This window comes from Zonotrichia albicollis, chromosome 23 (genome assembly GCF_047830755.1).
Source record: "Zonotrichia albicollis isolate bZonAlb1 chromosome 23, bZonAlb1.hap1, whole genome shotgun sequence".
Classification (NCBI taxonomy): Eukaryota; Metazoa; Chordata; class Aves; order Passeriformes; family Passerellidae; genus Zonotrichia; species Zonotrichia albicollis.
Window position 1 is genome coordinate 4,268,427 of NC_133841.1, and position 14,104 is coordinate 4,282,530.

General features: G+C 52.4%; 1 protein-coding gene and 1 pseudogene across 1 annotated transcript; both read right to left on the reverse strand.

The window, feature by feature from the left end:
• Positions 1 to 359: 359 nt before the first annotated feature.
• LOC141731544 (feather keratin Cos2-2-like) lies at positions 360 to 1,130 on the reverse strand. The gene is given in 2 exon segments (XM_074557820.1): positions 360 to 676; positions 983 to 1,130. Coding segments are annotated over 2 exon segments (462 nt in total). The 5' UTR covers positions 1,128 to 1,130.
• A 3,914-nt stretch (positions 1,131 to 5,044) lies between these two features.
• On the reverse strand, positions 5,045 to 5,820 carry LOC141731586 (feather keratin Cos1-2-like; annotated as a pseudogene).
• Between the last annotated feature and the right edge of the window lie 8,284 nt (positions 5,821 to 14,104).

Genomic DNA, 14,104 nt, shown 5'->3' on the forward strand with positions numbered 1-14,104 from the left:
TCTTATTGGGCAAACTGGAAGAGTTGCCCCAGAACAACAGAGGACTCAGACACAAAGGCTTGAATGCAACACAATTTTAATAAGTTTGGAGAAGAAAAGCAGATGGCTCAGAGAGCACCAGGAGTAGCCACTAAGATGGAGCTCCCATGTGGTGTTCTTTGCACTGATCTGCAGAGGTAGGAAGGATGTCAGGTCCACACTCGACTGCCTTGGGTATTGCAGGATAGAAATGGAGAGGAGAATCAAGCAAGGAAGGGATGGTCCAAAGCTCTAAATACAATTTTCTGAAGCTCTATTTCCTGCCCAAAACCATGCTTTGAAGTATTGGGCGGTTTTGCAGGAAGATGTTGCCAGCAGGTTTAGCAGGGACGGCACCTGCTGCCACCATAGCAGTTGGTGATGCAGGAGATGTCAAAGCCCCCAGAGCTGATGGGCACTCCGCCACAGCTGAGGATGTTGCCAACAGCAGCAGAGGTGGAGGATCCCACGGCGGTGTTCTGTGGGGAGGAGCTGAGGATGGGCCCAGGCAGGGTCACCAGCACAGCAGGCGGCTCAATGACAACGTGGGAGCTCTGGCACTGCCTGACACAGCACTCATTGCAGCTGCTGGCCAGCGGGCAGGGCCCACAGGGCTGGCAGCAAGGGTCACAGGGCTTGCAGCAGGACATGGCTCGGGCTCACAGGTGCACCTGGCACAGAGGGCAGGGAGAAGCACAAACTGAGGACACATGAGAAGCAGCACTGCACCCAAACACCCCGCAGCCAAGGCACCTCCTGGCCCCCTTTGCAGTGCCCAGCTCAAAGCCCAAGAGCCACCTGAGCCAAGTCCCAGCATCTCTCTGTCTACACGAGACCTTCTCTCCCCTGCACTCTCCCAGCACAAGCAGCTCCCAGCTCTGCACTATGACAGCCCCTCTCAGCTGAGACCTCCAGCCAGGCAAGGGCTGCTCTTGAAACAGCAGCAGGAGGAGGAGGAGAAAACGCTTTGCACTCACCTGATTCTTGAGGAGAAGGAGGTGAGAGAAGTGGATGAGAGAGCAGAGACTTGGGCTGCCTTTTATAGCAGTCCTGCACTGCCTCCTGCCCAGTGACACTTAGTAGAACTAATAATTTTCTGACCAGGTCATGTCAAATATGCACCATTCCAGGTAATTGTATGGGTTGTGTCCTGTTTTCCTGTACTGCTGCCTTTTCATTTCCTGGCTAATTCCTCATGCTTTCCTCTATGAATTGCTACTTCTCTAACTAGTAGGGTGAGAGGTTCTATGATTTCCAGGGCAGCCAGACGTCAGCACAGGCAGAAGGCTCTGATCAAGGGCCAGTGGCATCCCATATAGACAGGTAATGTTGACCTGTGTCATTCCTGTGGGTATATTTTTGCCCAAGTTGTCAGGAAATGGGCATCACTGTTTAGTTCACTTCCACGTGCCCAAGGATTCCCATGTGAGGGGACATATTTTATCTCCACAGCACAGTTCCCAGCTGGTGATGCTTCTTGACCTTATATGAGTGTACATATTTTTGTTTGGCTCCGTGCAAATACCTGTAAGCCCTCGTCTGTCTGTCTGAGCTTGGGAACCCTCATCCTGGGAGCATGTGCAGGTCATGGCCAGGGAACTCTCCCCTGGTGAGTCCTTGAGCCCCACAGTGCTGCCCCTTGCACTTGTAGAAGGAGCCAATTCACAGCTCAATTGTGCAGCCTTTGGCCTTTCAGAGAAGTTTCCAGAGAACTGAAACACAGCCTCTGCCTCCTGCACCCTTCCTTTCTTGCTTTATATTCAGGGTGAAAGGCCAATAAATCCTTCTGGCCTCGGCAGGTTGTCATCCCTGAATCAATCCTTTCTGGCGCAGTGTTGCTGGTGACCAAGAGGGGACACAGCCTCCTCATGTCAGGGCCAGTGCAAGATGCACTTGTACAGCTCAGCAACCTGGTGCTGAGGCAAAGGTTGAGATCTTCCTACAAGTATGTCTTGAACTGAAGGCACCATATTCCTGTATTGCTCCACTGTGAGATGTAGGAGAGTTTCTCTGGAGGAGTCCACAGATTTGAGTCAAACTCTTTGGGTTTTCTAGTCCAGGTTTTCTATATCCCTGCCCAAAAAAACCTGAATCTCAGGGCCTAGAAATTGTGCCTTGGGAGCAGGAAAATGTGACTTAGGACAAACTGATGAATTCCTGCTTCATTTTCTTATGCAGGTCCAGCAGATTGCACAGAAAGAAACTGTTGCATTCCAACTGGAAGCCTCCATTCTGCATCCCACTGTGCTGCTTAAGGGTGGTGGAAATGGAAGAACCAGGAACAAAGGGAAAGAAAGAAAAAGAGGTGGAGATGGATTAAAGTAATTTCAGTGCTTTTTTTCCCCCCTGTTTCTCAAAATAAGGTGAATGTTCTCCAAGTCAAGCCTGTTTTTTCCTCTGATGGTAATGATGAGTAATCCCACTGTTTTTACCTTAACCCACAACCTTTTCCAAATTACTTTCCCATGACCCATAAAAGATGGAGAGTGAGACAGCAGCTGGGTGCGCCTGAAAGCTAGTTAAGGTCTCTGTTGTTTTGTAACAATTATGGTAATGAGAAGTGTCTTTAGTGTTTTTCATTTACACAGCATTTTTCCGATTTCTGTGTGTGCCAGCAGAAGCAAGTCTCTTTCTCTCACTGTTCCCCTCAGAGGACAGTGGGCAATGTTGTCATTTGGCTTTTGTGCTTGTGGTGCACCCTTTCTTGCAGGACATGTTTAACGAGGATCCAGAGAGGAAAGGACCACACTGTCCCAGTTCAGAGACAAGTTTAGGAGAAAAACACTCTGGAATGAGTGTTTAGTCTAAAAAAATAGTTCCAGCAATCATTTTCCACAAATAAGAAATGAATGCTAGTGAATGAAAGTGAAGAAAACCCCAACCATTTATTGACAGATTGCCCACACCGCATGGGAAAAGGTAAATAAATGTTAGATATTAGACTGTCAGACCTTGCTCCCCCCCCTCCCTTCCCCTCTCCCCACCAGGAAAAAATCCTAAAATGCCAGGCAAAGAGAAAAAAACCACAACAGCTTGCCACGTGGTGAGGAGAAAGATGGTACTGGCTCCTGTCTCAGGAGGAAAAACAATTCTGAAGTTTCACACAGCTTCTTGGGAAAACAGATGGGAATCTGGTGAATCCCTGGTTTTGGTCCCCTCTTCACAGCACATAAAGCAGGAAGGGAAAAAACCTTCTTGCCTAAACTAACAAAAAACCAAGGAGACCAAGGAATAAAATCAGACTGCCCAGCACTCCTGACACCTGGGGAGTGAGGCTTGAAAAATCCTGCTGAAGAACTGAATGCTCCTACCTCCCCTGGGACACACCTTAGAGATAAAGCAACCATTTCTGGGGCACAAAGCAGATGATAAGGGAATAGACTAATCATAGTAAAACTACCCCAAGACACACACACAGCCAGAAGTTGGAACGCAGTAGATTCTAATGAGTCTAAAGAGAAAAACAAATTTTGGAGAGGAGGCAAGAGTAAAAAACTCAGCATGGACAGCCCAAGGTCAGTCCCCAACAGAGGCAGAAGTGAGGGAAGTCTGCCCTAGGCTAGTCTAGGATCAAGGATAGGAATCAAGCCTGAAAAAGGCAGAAAATAAAAAAGGAAAAAGTGGGAAAGGAGGAAGCAGTGGAAAGGAATGGGAGACATGGACCAGGTTTTCAGAGTGTCTAAGCAGGCCCTTTCTGAAGAGCTTTCCCTTTGAAGGACAGGAGGCACATGTTTAGCCCTTCTGAAGGCCATGGCCACAATATCCTTATCTAGAGTCCAGAATCATCATCTGAACTCCTTGTCTGGTCTTTTACAGGAGTCTTTAGCAAGATGGGCATTTCCTGCAGCAATCGTGGCAGCTGGTGATGCAGGAGATGTCAAAGCCCCTTGGGTTGATGGGAATCCTATCAGAGCTGAGGATGCTGCCATCAAGCAGCAGTGGAGGAGGATCCAGCCAGCGCCAACCACTGACACCCTCAGCCCCCAGTTCCTTCTCTGCAGGAACCTGGACAGGGCCATGGCACCCACATCTCTCAAGGACAATCCCAAACCCAGGACATCCCTTTCATGCCACCTCCAGGGAGCCTTGGGCCATAAGCTGCTTACCAGGGTCCTTGTTCCTGCCTCATATCAAGGGTTGATATGACAGGGTTCTGTTGTCTCTGTGGGGATGGGGGAGTCCACTGACCACAGTGGCCTTTGCCCCATAGTCCAGGAGCTGTGGGAAATGGATACTGTCACTGAGAATGAGGAATGTAGAAAGAAACTGTTAACTGTGTCTGGGAGGTGGATGGTGGAATATGGGGGAGTTTCTCTTCTCCCAAATCCAGAAGGGGAAACAGTGGCAGCCTTCAACATGGAGTGAGGATGGTTTCAGTTTTGGTTCCTTCGTAATGCTCACTTGATCCTGTGTAACCATTCAACACTGCCTGTGAACTAAGAAGCTGAGCAGAAGACTAATGTGACGGACGTGTTTGAAGAGAGGAGGTTGTGGAATATCCCCAGGCACTGCTGTTTCCCATGCCCTGTCAACATTTGACATCATCTTCTCATGATGATGTCTATTTGGGGGAAGCCAGGGAGGTGTTTGGGAGCCCCAAAAGATAAAGCACAAAGTAAAGTCCACCGTGGAGTTTCCACCCACGGCTTCCTCCACCTTTTGAACTGAACTGAATGGAAGTGTTCCAACATAAGAAAGGACAAAGCAGAGAGCCAGCTTTGGATGCAAAAAAAATTTATTGACTGTAAGAAGGAGAAGGAGGTAGCAGAAAGATGACACCAGGAGCTAACATGGGGGCACAGTGGGGGAGTCCATTTGCCTGAACTCCAGAGACAGGGAGGGAGGCAAACAGATCACACTAGGATGGCATTGGGTGGCTTACACAGGAAAGGAAAAGAAGGGAAGAGAGTGGAAGAAAATATCGGTAAATCAAGAGCACAAATCCATTGTTCCAAAGATCCATCTTCAGTGCAGCTCCACGTTCTGAGGTTATGGAGGTTCTTGCCCAAGGATGTTGCCAGCAGCTTTAGCAGGGACGACAACAACTGCTGCCATAGCAGTTGGTGATGCAGGAGATGTCAAAGCCCCCAGAGCTGATGGGCACTCCGCCACAGCTGAGGATGTTGCCAACAGCAGCAGAGGTGGAGGATCCCACGGCGGTGTTCTGTGGGGAGGAGCTGAGGATGGGCCCAGGCAGGGTCACCAGCACAGCAGGCGGCTCAATGACAACGTGGGAGCTCTGGCACTGCCTGACACAGCACTCAGTGCAGCTGCTGCCCAGCGGGCAGGGCCCACAGGGCTGGCAGCAAGGGTCACAGGGCTTGCAGCAGGACATGGCTCGGGCTGACAGGTGTACCTAAAATGGAAGACAGGGAGAAGCACAAAGTGAGGACACGTGAGAAGCAGCACTGCACCCAAACACCCTTCAGCCGAGGCACCTCCTGGCCCCCACTACAGTGCCCAGCTCAAAGTCCAGGAGCCACCTGAGCCAAGTCCCAGCCTCCCTCTGTCTGCACAAGACCTTCTCTCCCCTGCCCTCTCCCAGCACAAGCAGCTCCCAGAGCCCTGCACTATGACAGCTCCTCTCAGCTGAGACCTCCAGCCAGAAGAGATCTCATCTTTGAGGAAGACATGCGGAGGAGAGGCTTCCCACTCACCTGATTCCTGAAGAGGAGGAGGAGGTGAGAGAAGTGGATGAGAGAGCAGAGACTTGGGCTGCCTTTTATACCAGTCTTGCCCTGCCTCAGGCCCACAGGCACCTTTGTGGAAGTCATAATTTTCTGACCAGCTCATGTCAAACATGCACCATCCCAGTTAATGGTAGGGGCTGTATCCTGCTTTCCTTCACTGCGGCCTCTCTTTCCTGGCTTCTGCCCTGTGCGTTCCAATCTAAAGACTCCTTTTACAGCCAGGATTAGAGTTCCAAGAATTTCTGGGATATAATCACGTCAGAGTAGACAGAATGCTTGGATCATGGTCTGGTGGCATTCCATGCAGGCACATGACCTGAACCTGTGTCATTCCTGTGGGTTTCTTTGTGGCCAAGCACTCAGAACATCAATCTCATTCTTCCTGTATCCCTGTCCATCTCTACCGCATCCCTTTGTGACATCCCATGAGTTTTCACGTGCAGCCTGTTTTCCTGGCCCATTTTGGGAATGGACAGGGGACATGAAGTGTTCTTTGTGGCCTTGCTTCCCCTCTATTACGTCTCCCTTTGGTCAGAATACCATGCCTGCTTCTGCAGCTCATTCCTGCTCTTGCCCTGGACTGGACTGCGAGCTGTGCTGGGTGGCCCTTGGCTGGATGGATGGTGCCCAGCAAGCTGCTCTGTCAATCCCCTTTCACATGCAGAAAGACAAGATAAAACCAAACTGATAACACCATGATGCTTGATAGAAAGCAGTTTGCTAAAGTAAAGTGAAAGATTATGGATACACAAGTACACTGGGAAAGAAAATCAATTTATGGCCTCCTTTCCTCAGGAAGTGATGACTGCCAATTTCCCAGGAATCAGGGCTTCCTCCTGTGTCATGGTTGCTCATGATGGCACACTTTGTAACCAAGGCTGCAGGAATGGGCTCTGTGAGCAGAGTCCAGTGGCTCCAAGCAGCTGTGACTGAGTCAGCTCCAGCTGTGTGCAAAGGGGACTCAGCACTGCCCAGGACTGAGCACATTTGTTCCACTGCTGATGCCTCTGAGAAAGCAGATTTCATTGGAAATGGTTTGGTCTGGAAGGCAATTTCAAGAGCATTACTTTCCTGTTCCCCCTTCCTCAATAGTTGGCCACTCACTAAACCAGTTGAGTTTAAACCACTCTCTTGATCCAATTTGTGTCCAGACTGGTCTTGCACACTTGCAGGGCTGAGGAATCTAAACCCTTTCTGGGCAAGGTGTTTCTATGCCTCAGCTATCTCACAGAGAGAGGATATCTTTGCCAGTTCCAAGGGAAAGGGACAAATAAAATTTTACTGTGGGAATTGCAATGCTGAGCTTCCTGCCCCATTTTTCCAGTAAGCAAACTGGAGGACTTGTCAGATAAAGAAGGAGGAATCAGAGGCCAGCATTTGAAGGCAAAAGGAACTTTACTGAGTCAAAAGAAGCAAATATGGAGGGTCAGGGAGGGCATCCGAGAGCAGCAACTAAGATGCAGCAGGGATGTCTGATGTCCTGGGTTGTGACGGGAAGAAAGACAGCAGGTCCCACTAGGCAGGCATTGAGTGGTAGCGATGAAAGAAGAGGAAGGGATGACAAAAAAAAGAGTAGAACAAGAAGGAGACAATAGTCCAAAGCCTTAAATCAATTAACCCAGAATTCCATTTTCATTCCAGAACCATGTTCGGAGGTCTTGGAGTTTCTTGCCTGATGATGTTGCCGACAGCATCTTTAGCAGGGACGACAGCATCTGCTGCCACCACAGCAGTTGGTGATGCAGGAGATGTCAAAGCCCCCAGAGCTGATGGGCACTCCACCACAGCTGAGGATGCTGCCAACTGCAGCAGAGGTGGAGGATCCCACGGCGGTGTTCTGTGGGGAGGAGCTGAGGATGGGCCCAGGCAGGGTCACCAGCACAGCAGGCGGCTGAATAACAACGTGGGAGCTCTGGCACTGCCTGACACAGCACTCAGTGCAGCTGCTGGCCAGCGGGCAGGGCCCACAGGACTGGCAGCAAGGCTCGCAGGGCCGGCACTGCTGGCACTTCTCAGAGCAGGACATGTCTGGAGCCTGGCGCTGCACCTGGCACAGAGGGCAGGGAGGAAGCAGAGCACACGCACACCTCAGACACAGCCCGCAAGGCACCCCCAGCAGCACAAGGCCCCTGCTGCCTGCACAGCTCCAGCCTGGCCAGCCCCAACCTGGGCAGCCTTTGCCTCAGCCCAGCACACTCCTTCCCATCTCAGCCAGGCCCAGCTCTGCTCCTGCCTAAGCTGCAGCAAAATCAGCCCCTCAGCCCAGCCTCAGCCTCTGGCCAGAACACACGCTCTGCCCTCTGCCCACACCAGCACCTGTGCAGCCCCACAAGAACAAGGTGCAGCAACAATGGCCTGAAAGATCAATGCTGTCTTGGAGAGGGTGGAGGAGAAAGGGGCTTCCAACTCACCTGGTTCCCAAGGAGCAGGAGGTGACAGAAGTGGTTGAGAGAGCCCCCAGTTGGGCTGCCTTTTATCCTGGCCCCACAGTGCCTCAGGGCCCACAGTTTTTGCTGTGGAGGTGACGATGTTCCTGCATGATCCCAAATGAATGGGAAGATCTCTGGGAATGGTATGGCATGAGTGGGATTTTCCCTCCACCATGACTTTGCATTTCCTGGATTACCTCATTCCCAATCCCTCACGGACAGTTCTGAGTGTGCAATCCAAGATTCCATGATTCCTGGGGCCAAGGATGTGTCATTGTGGGTAAGAGACATGAACTAAGTGTGGAACGGATCACAAGGAGGCAGATGATGGCAGCCCGAGGCATTCTTTGGGTATTTTCTGTTCCTGCTACCTGGAAGTGCCTCATCTGCTCCCAGCCCTCCAGTCTTTGGCTCATCACCCAACGGCTCTCCTTCATGCCTTGCCTTGGAGGTAAAACCACTTTGCATTCCTCCTCAGCCTTCACAGTGCATGGGACTCCTGTAGCAGTGCTGCCTGAGCTTCTGCCTTGCTTGGTGTTGCCAGAATCTGCTCTGGCAGGGAGCTCCCCAGCATCTCCTCACTCCCATCCCTTCCTCAGGCCTCTGCCCCATGTGCGTGGCACTGTGGCTGTGGCCTGGTGTGTGCCAGTGTCTGTACATGCCTGTGCTTGTGCCCTGCTGGGAACAGTCCCTGAGAGCCTCTGGCCTGCATGGGGATGGTTGTGCACAGGGCAGGGCCCTTGCGTGCAACCCCCGTGCCCGTGTGCCTGTGCCCGTGTGCTGGGCTCTGTGCTCTGGGCTGATCTCTGAGCACCCCTGGCCAGGCTGGCAGTGTGTCAGTGCCCTGGCTGTGTGTGCACAGCTGGGCCTGAGCTGAGCTCTCAGCCCAGCCATTGCACGGCCTGGAGGGCCTTCCCTGCCCAGCAGTGCCAGCCACTGACACACCCTCAGCCCCCAGTTCCTTCTCTGCAGGAGCCTGGACAGGGTCATGGCACCCACATCTCTCAAGGACAATACCAAACCCAGGCCACCCTTTGGATGCCACCTCCAGGCTGACTTGGCGGCCATCAGCTTTTCCCAGGGTCCTTGTTCCTGCCCCATGGAGAAGTTTTGATGTGGCAGAGTACTGTTTTCTCTGTGGGAATGGGGGAGTCCACTGACCACAGAGGCCTTTGTCCCATAGTCCCGGAGCTGTGGGATATTGATGCTGTCACGGAGAATGTGTGATATGGAAAAAGTGTTGTCGGTGTTTGGGCGGTGGAGATCAGAGGATGGGAAAGTTTATCCTCTCCCACATTCAGAAGGGGAAATGTGTCAGCCTACAACAAAGTATGAAGATGGTTTTGGTTCTGTCCCCATGCTCTCTTGTTCCTGTGAAACCCCTCAACCCTGCTTGTTTGGCTGAAACCTGAGGAGAAAACTAATGTGAGGGTGGTGTTTGAAGAGAGAATGATGTGGAATTATCCCAGGCACTGCTGATTCCCATTCCCACTCCGGTGAACTCTGACATCATTTTCTTCTGATGATCACTCTTTGGGGGAAGCCAGGGATGTGTTTTGGAGCTCCAATAGAAACGGCACAAGGTAAAGGCCACCATGGAGTGTCCACCCTTGGCTTCCTCAAGCATTTGCTGTGAGGTCAATGGAAGAATTTCCACAAAAGGAAAGAGAGATCAGAAGGCCAGGTTTGGATGCAAAACAACTTTATTGAGTCTAAGGAAGAGAAGGAGGTAGCTGAAAGAGGACACCAGGAGCGGCCAGTGGGGCCCAGTGGGGGTGTCCATTTGCCTGCCCTGCAGAAGGACAGAAGGAGGTCAAACAGGCCCCACTAGGCTGACAAAGGGAGGTGCTGACAGAAAAGGCAGGGAAGGGAAGAGAGTGGAAGAAAAGAGCAGTAAATCAAGGGCACAAATCCATTGTTCCAAAGATCCATCTTCAGTGCAGCTCCACGTTCTGAGGTTTGGGGGGTTCTTGCCCAGGGATGTTGCCAGCAGCTTTAGCAGGGACGACAACAACTGTTGCCATAGCAGTTGGTGATGCAGGAGATGTCAAAGCCCCCAGAGCTGATGGGCACTCCGCCACAGCTGAGGATGTTGCCAACAGCAGCAGAGGTGGAGGATCCCACGGCGGTGTTCTGTGGGGAGGAGCTGAGGATGGGCCCAGGCAGGGTCACCAGCACAGCAGGCGGCTCAATGACAACGTGGGAGCTCTGGCACTGCCTGACACAGCACTCAGTGCAGCTGCTGGCCAGTGGGCAGGGCCCACAGGGCTGGCAGCAAGGGTCACAGGGCTTGCAGCAGGACATGGCTCGGGTTCACAGGTGCACCTGGCACAGAGGGCAGGGAGAAGCACAAAGTGAGGACACGTGAGAAGTATCACTGTACCCAAACACCCTGCAGCCAAGGCACCTCCTGGCCCCCATTGCAGTGCCCAGCTCAAAGTCCAGGAGCCACCTGAGCCAAGTCCCAACCTCTCTCTCTCTGCACAAGACCTTCTCTCCCCTGCCCTCTCCCAGCACAAGCAGCTCCCAGCCCTGGGCTCTTGTAGCCCCTCTCAGCTGAGACCTCCAGCCAGTCAAGGACTGGTCTTGAAGCAGCAGCAGGTGGAGGAAAAGAGGCTTCGCCCTCACCTGATTCCTGAAGAGGAGGAGGAGGTGAGAGAAGTGGATGCGAGAGTAGAGACTTGGGCTGCCTTTTATACCAGTCCTGCCCTGCCTCAGGCACCTTAGGGGAAGCCATAATTTTCTGACCAGCACATGTCAAATGTGCACCATCCCAGTTAATGGTAGAGGCTGTGTTCTGGTTTCCTACACTGCAGCCTCTATTACCTGGCTTCTGCCCTGTGCGTTCCTATCTAAAGACTCTTTCTAGTGCCAGAAGTAGTGATCCAAGAATTTCCGGGATATAAACACGTCAGAGTAGGCAGAATGCTTGGATCATGGTCTGGTGGCATTCCATGCAGGCACATGACCTAAACCTGTGTCATTCCTGTGGGTTTCTTTGTGGCCAAGCACTCAGGACATCACTCTCATTCTCCCTGTATCCCTGCCCACCTCTCCCGCATCCCTTTGTGACATCCCATGAGTTTTCACGTGCAGCCTGTTTTCCTGGCCCATTTTGGGAATGGACAGGGGACATAATGTATTCTTTGTGGCCTTGCTTCCCCTCTATTACGTCTCCCTTTGGTCAGCACTCCATGCCTGCTTCTGCAGCTCGTTCCTGCTCTTGCCTTGGGCTGGACTGCGAGCTGTGCTGGGTGGCCCTTGGCTGGATGGATGGTGCCCAGCAAGCTGCTCTGTCAATCCCCTTTCTCAGGCAGAAAGACAAGATAAAACCAAACTGATAACATCTTGAATCTTGAATGAAGGAAGTTTGCCAAAGGTAAAGAGAAAGATTATGCATTCACAAGTACACTGGGAAAGAAAATCAGTTTATGGCCTCCTTCCCTCAGGAGTGATGGCTGCCAATTTCCCAGGAATCAGGGCTTCCTCCTGTGTCATGGTTGCTCATGATGGCACACTTTATAACCAAGGTTGCAGGAATGGGCTCTGTGAGCAGAGTCCAGTGGCTCCAGGCAGCTGTGACTGAGTCAGCTCCAGCTGTGTCCAAAGGGGACTCTGCAATGCCCAGCACTGAGCACATTTGTCACACTGCTGATGCCTGTGTGCAAGCAGATTTCATTGGAAATGGTTTGGGCTGGAAGGCAACTTCAAGACCATTTCTTTCTTGTCCTCCTTCCCTCAACAGAGGGTCACTGATGACACCCACTAAACCAGATTGCACCAAGCTGTGTACATCCTGGTCTAGCACATTTCAAATCTTGAGGGTTCACAAACCTTTTTGGGCAAGTTATTTCAATGCCTCACTGTCCTCACAGAGAGGGACATCTTTGCCACCTCAAAAACAAGAAGGAACAAATAAAATTGCACTTCAGGGATTGCAACGCTATACTTCCTCCCCCCTTTTTCCAGTGTGTGTAAATGGACGAGTTTCACAGAAAGGATGAGAAATCAGAGGCCGAGGTTTGAATGCAAAAGATCTTTATTGAATCAGGGGAAGAGAAGAAGAAGGCTCAGAGAGTACGCCGAAATGCAGCAACTAAGATGCAGCAGAGATGTCTGATGTCATGGCTTCTGAGGGAAGGAGGCCAACAGGCTCCACCATGTTGGCATCATGTGATGTTAAGAGGAAAGGAAGGGAAGAGAAAAATGAGACAAGGAGAAGAAGAAAAGAACAGTTCGAAGTTCTAAATCCAGTGTGTTAAGTTCTGACTTCATTCCATCATCACTGTCCAAGGTTCTTGCATGAGGATGTTGGCAGCAGCATCCTTAGCAGGGACGACAGCATCTGCTGCCACCACAGCAGTTGGTGATGCAGGAGATGTCAAAGCTCCCAGAGCTGATGGGCACTCCCTCACAGCTCAGGATGCTGCCAACTGCAGCAGAGGCAGAGGATCCCACGGCGGTGTTCTGTGGGGAGGAGCTGAGGATGGGCCCAGGCAGGGTCACCAGCACAGCAGGCGGCTGAATGACAACGTGGGAGCTCTGGCACTGCCTGACACAGCACTCAGTGCAGCTGCTGGCCAGCGGGCAGGGCCCACAGGACTGGCAGCAAGGCTCGCAGGGCCGGCACTGCTGGCACTTCTCAGAGCAGGACATGTCTGGAGCCTGGCGCTGCACCTGGCACAGAGGGCAGGGAGGAAGCAGAGCACACACACACCTCAGACACAGCCCGCAAGGCACCCCCAGCAGCACAAGGCCCCTGCTGCCTGCCCAACTCCAGCCTGGCAAGCCCCAACCTGGGCAGCTTTTGCCTCAGCCCAGCACGCTCCTTCCCAACTCAGCCAGGCCCAGCTCTGCTCCTGCCTAAGCTGCAGCAAAATCAGCCCCTCAGCCCAGCCTCAGCCTCTGGCCAGAATACACGCTCTGCCCTCTGCCCACACCAGCACCAGCACAAAACAGCCCCACAAGAACAAGGAGCAGCAACAAAGCTCTAAAAGATCAATGCTGCCTTGGAGAGGGTGAAGGAGAAAGATGCTTCCAACTCACCTGGTTCCCAAGGAGCAGGAGGTGACAGAAGTGGATGAGAGAGCCCCCAGTTGGGCTGCCTTTTATCCTGGCCCCACAGTGCCTCAGGGCCCATAGATTGTGCTGCGCCGGTGACGATGTTCCTGCATGATCCCAAACGAATGGAAAGATCTCTGGGAATGGTATGGCATGAGCTGGATTTTCCCTCCACCATGACTTTGCATTTCCTGGATTACCTCATTCCCAATCCCTCACGGATACTTCTTTTGGGTGTTGGTATGCACGATTCCATGATTCCTGGGGCCAAGGATGTGTCATTGTGGGTAAGAGACATGAACTAAGTGTGGAACAGATCACAAGGAGGCAGGTGATTCCAGCCTGAGGCATTCTTTGGGTTATTTTCTGTTCCTGCTACCTGGAAGTGCCTCATCTGCTCCCAGCCCTCCAGTCTTTGGCTCATCAGCCAACAGCTCTCCTTCATGCCTTGCCTTGGAGGTAAAACCACTTTGCCTTCCTCCTCACCTTCACAGTGCATGGGACTCCTGTAGCAGTGCTGCCTGAGCTTCTGCCTTGCTTGGTGTTGCCAGAATCTGCTCTGGCAGGGAGCTCCCCAGCATCTCCTCACTCCCATCCCTTCCTCAGGCCTCTGCCCCATGTGCGTGGCACTGTGGCTGTGGCCTGGTGTGTGCCAGTGTCTGTACATGCCTGTGCTTGTGGCCTGCTGGGAACAGCCCCTGAGAGCCTCTGGCCTGCACGGGGATGGTTGTGCACAGGGCAGGGCCCTTGTGTGCAACCCCCGTGCCCGTGTGCCTGTGCCCGTGTGCTGGGCTCTGTGCTCTGGGCTGATCTCTGAGCACCCCTGGCCAGGCTGGCAGTGTGTCAGTGCCCTGGCTGTGTGTGCACAGCTGGGCCTGAGCTGGGCTCTCAGCCCAGCCATTGCAC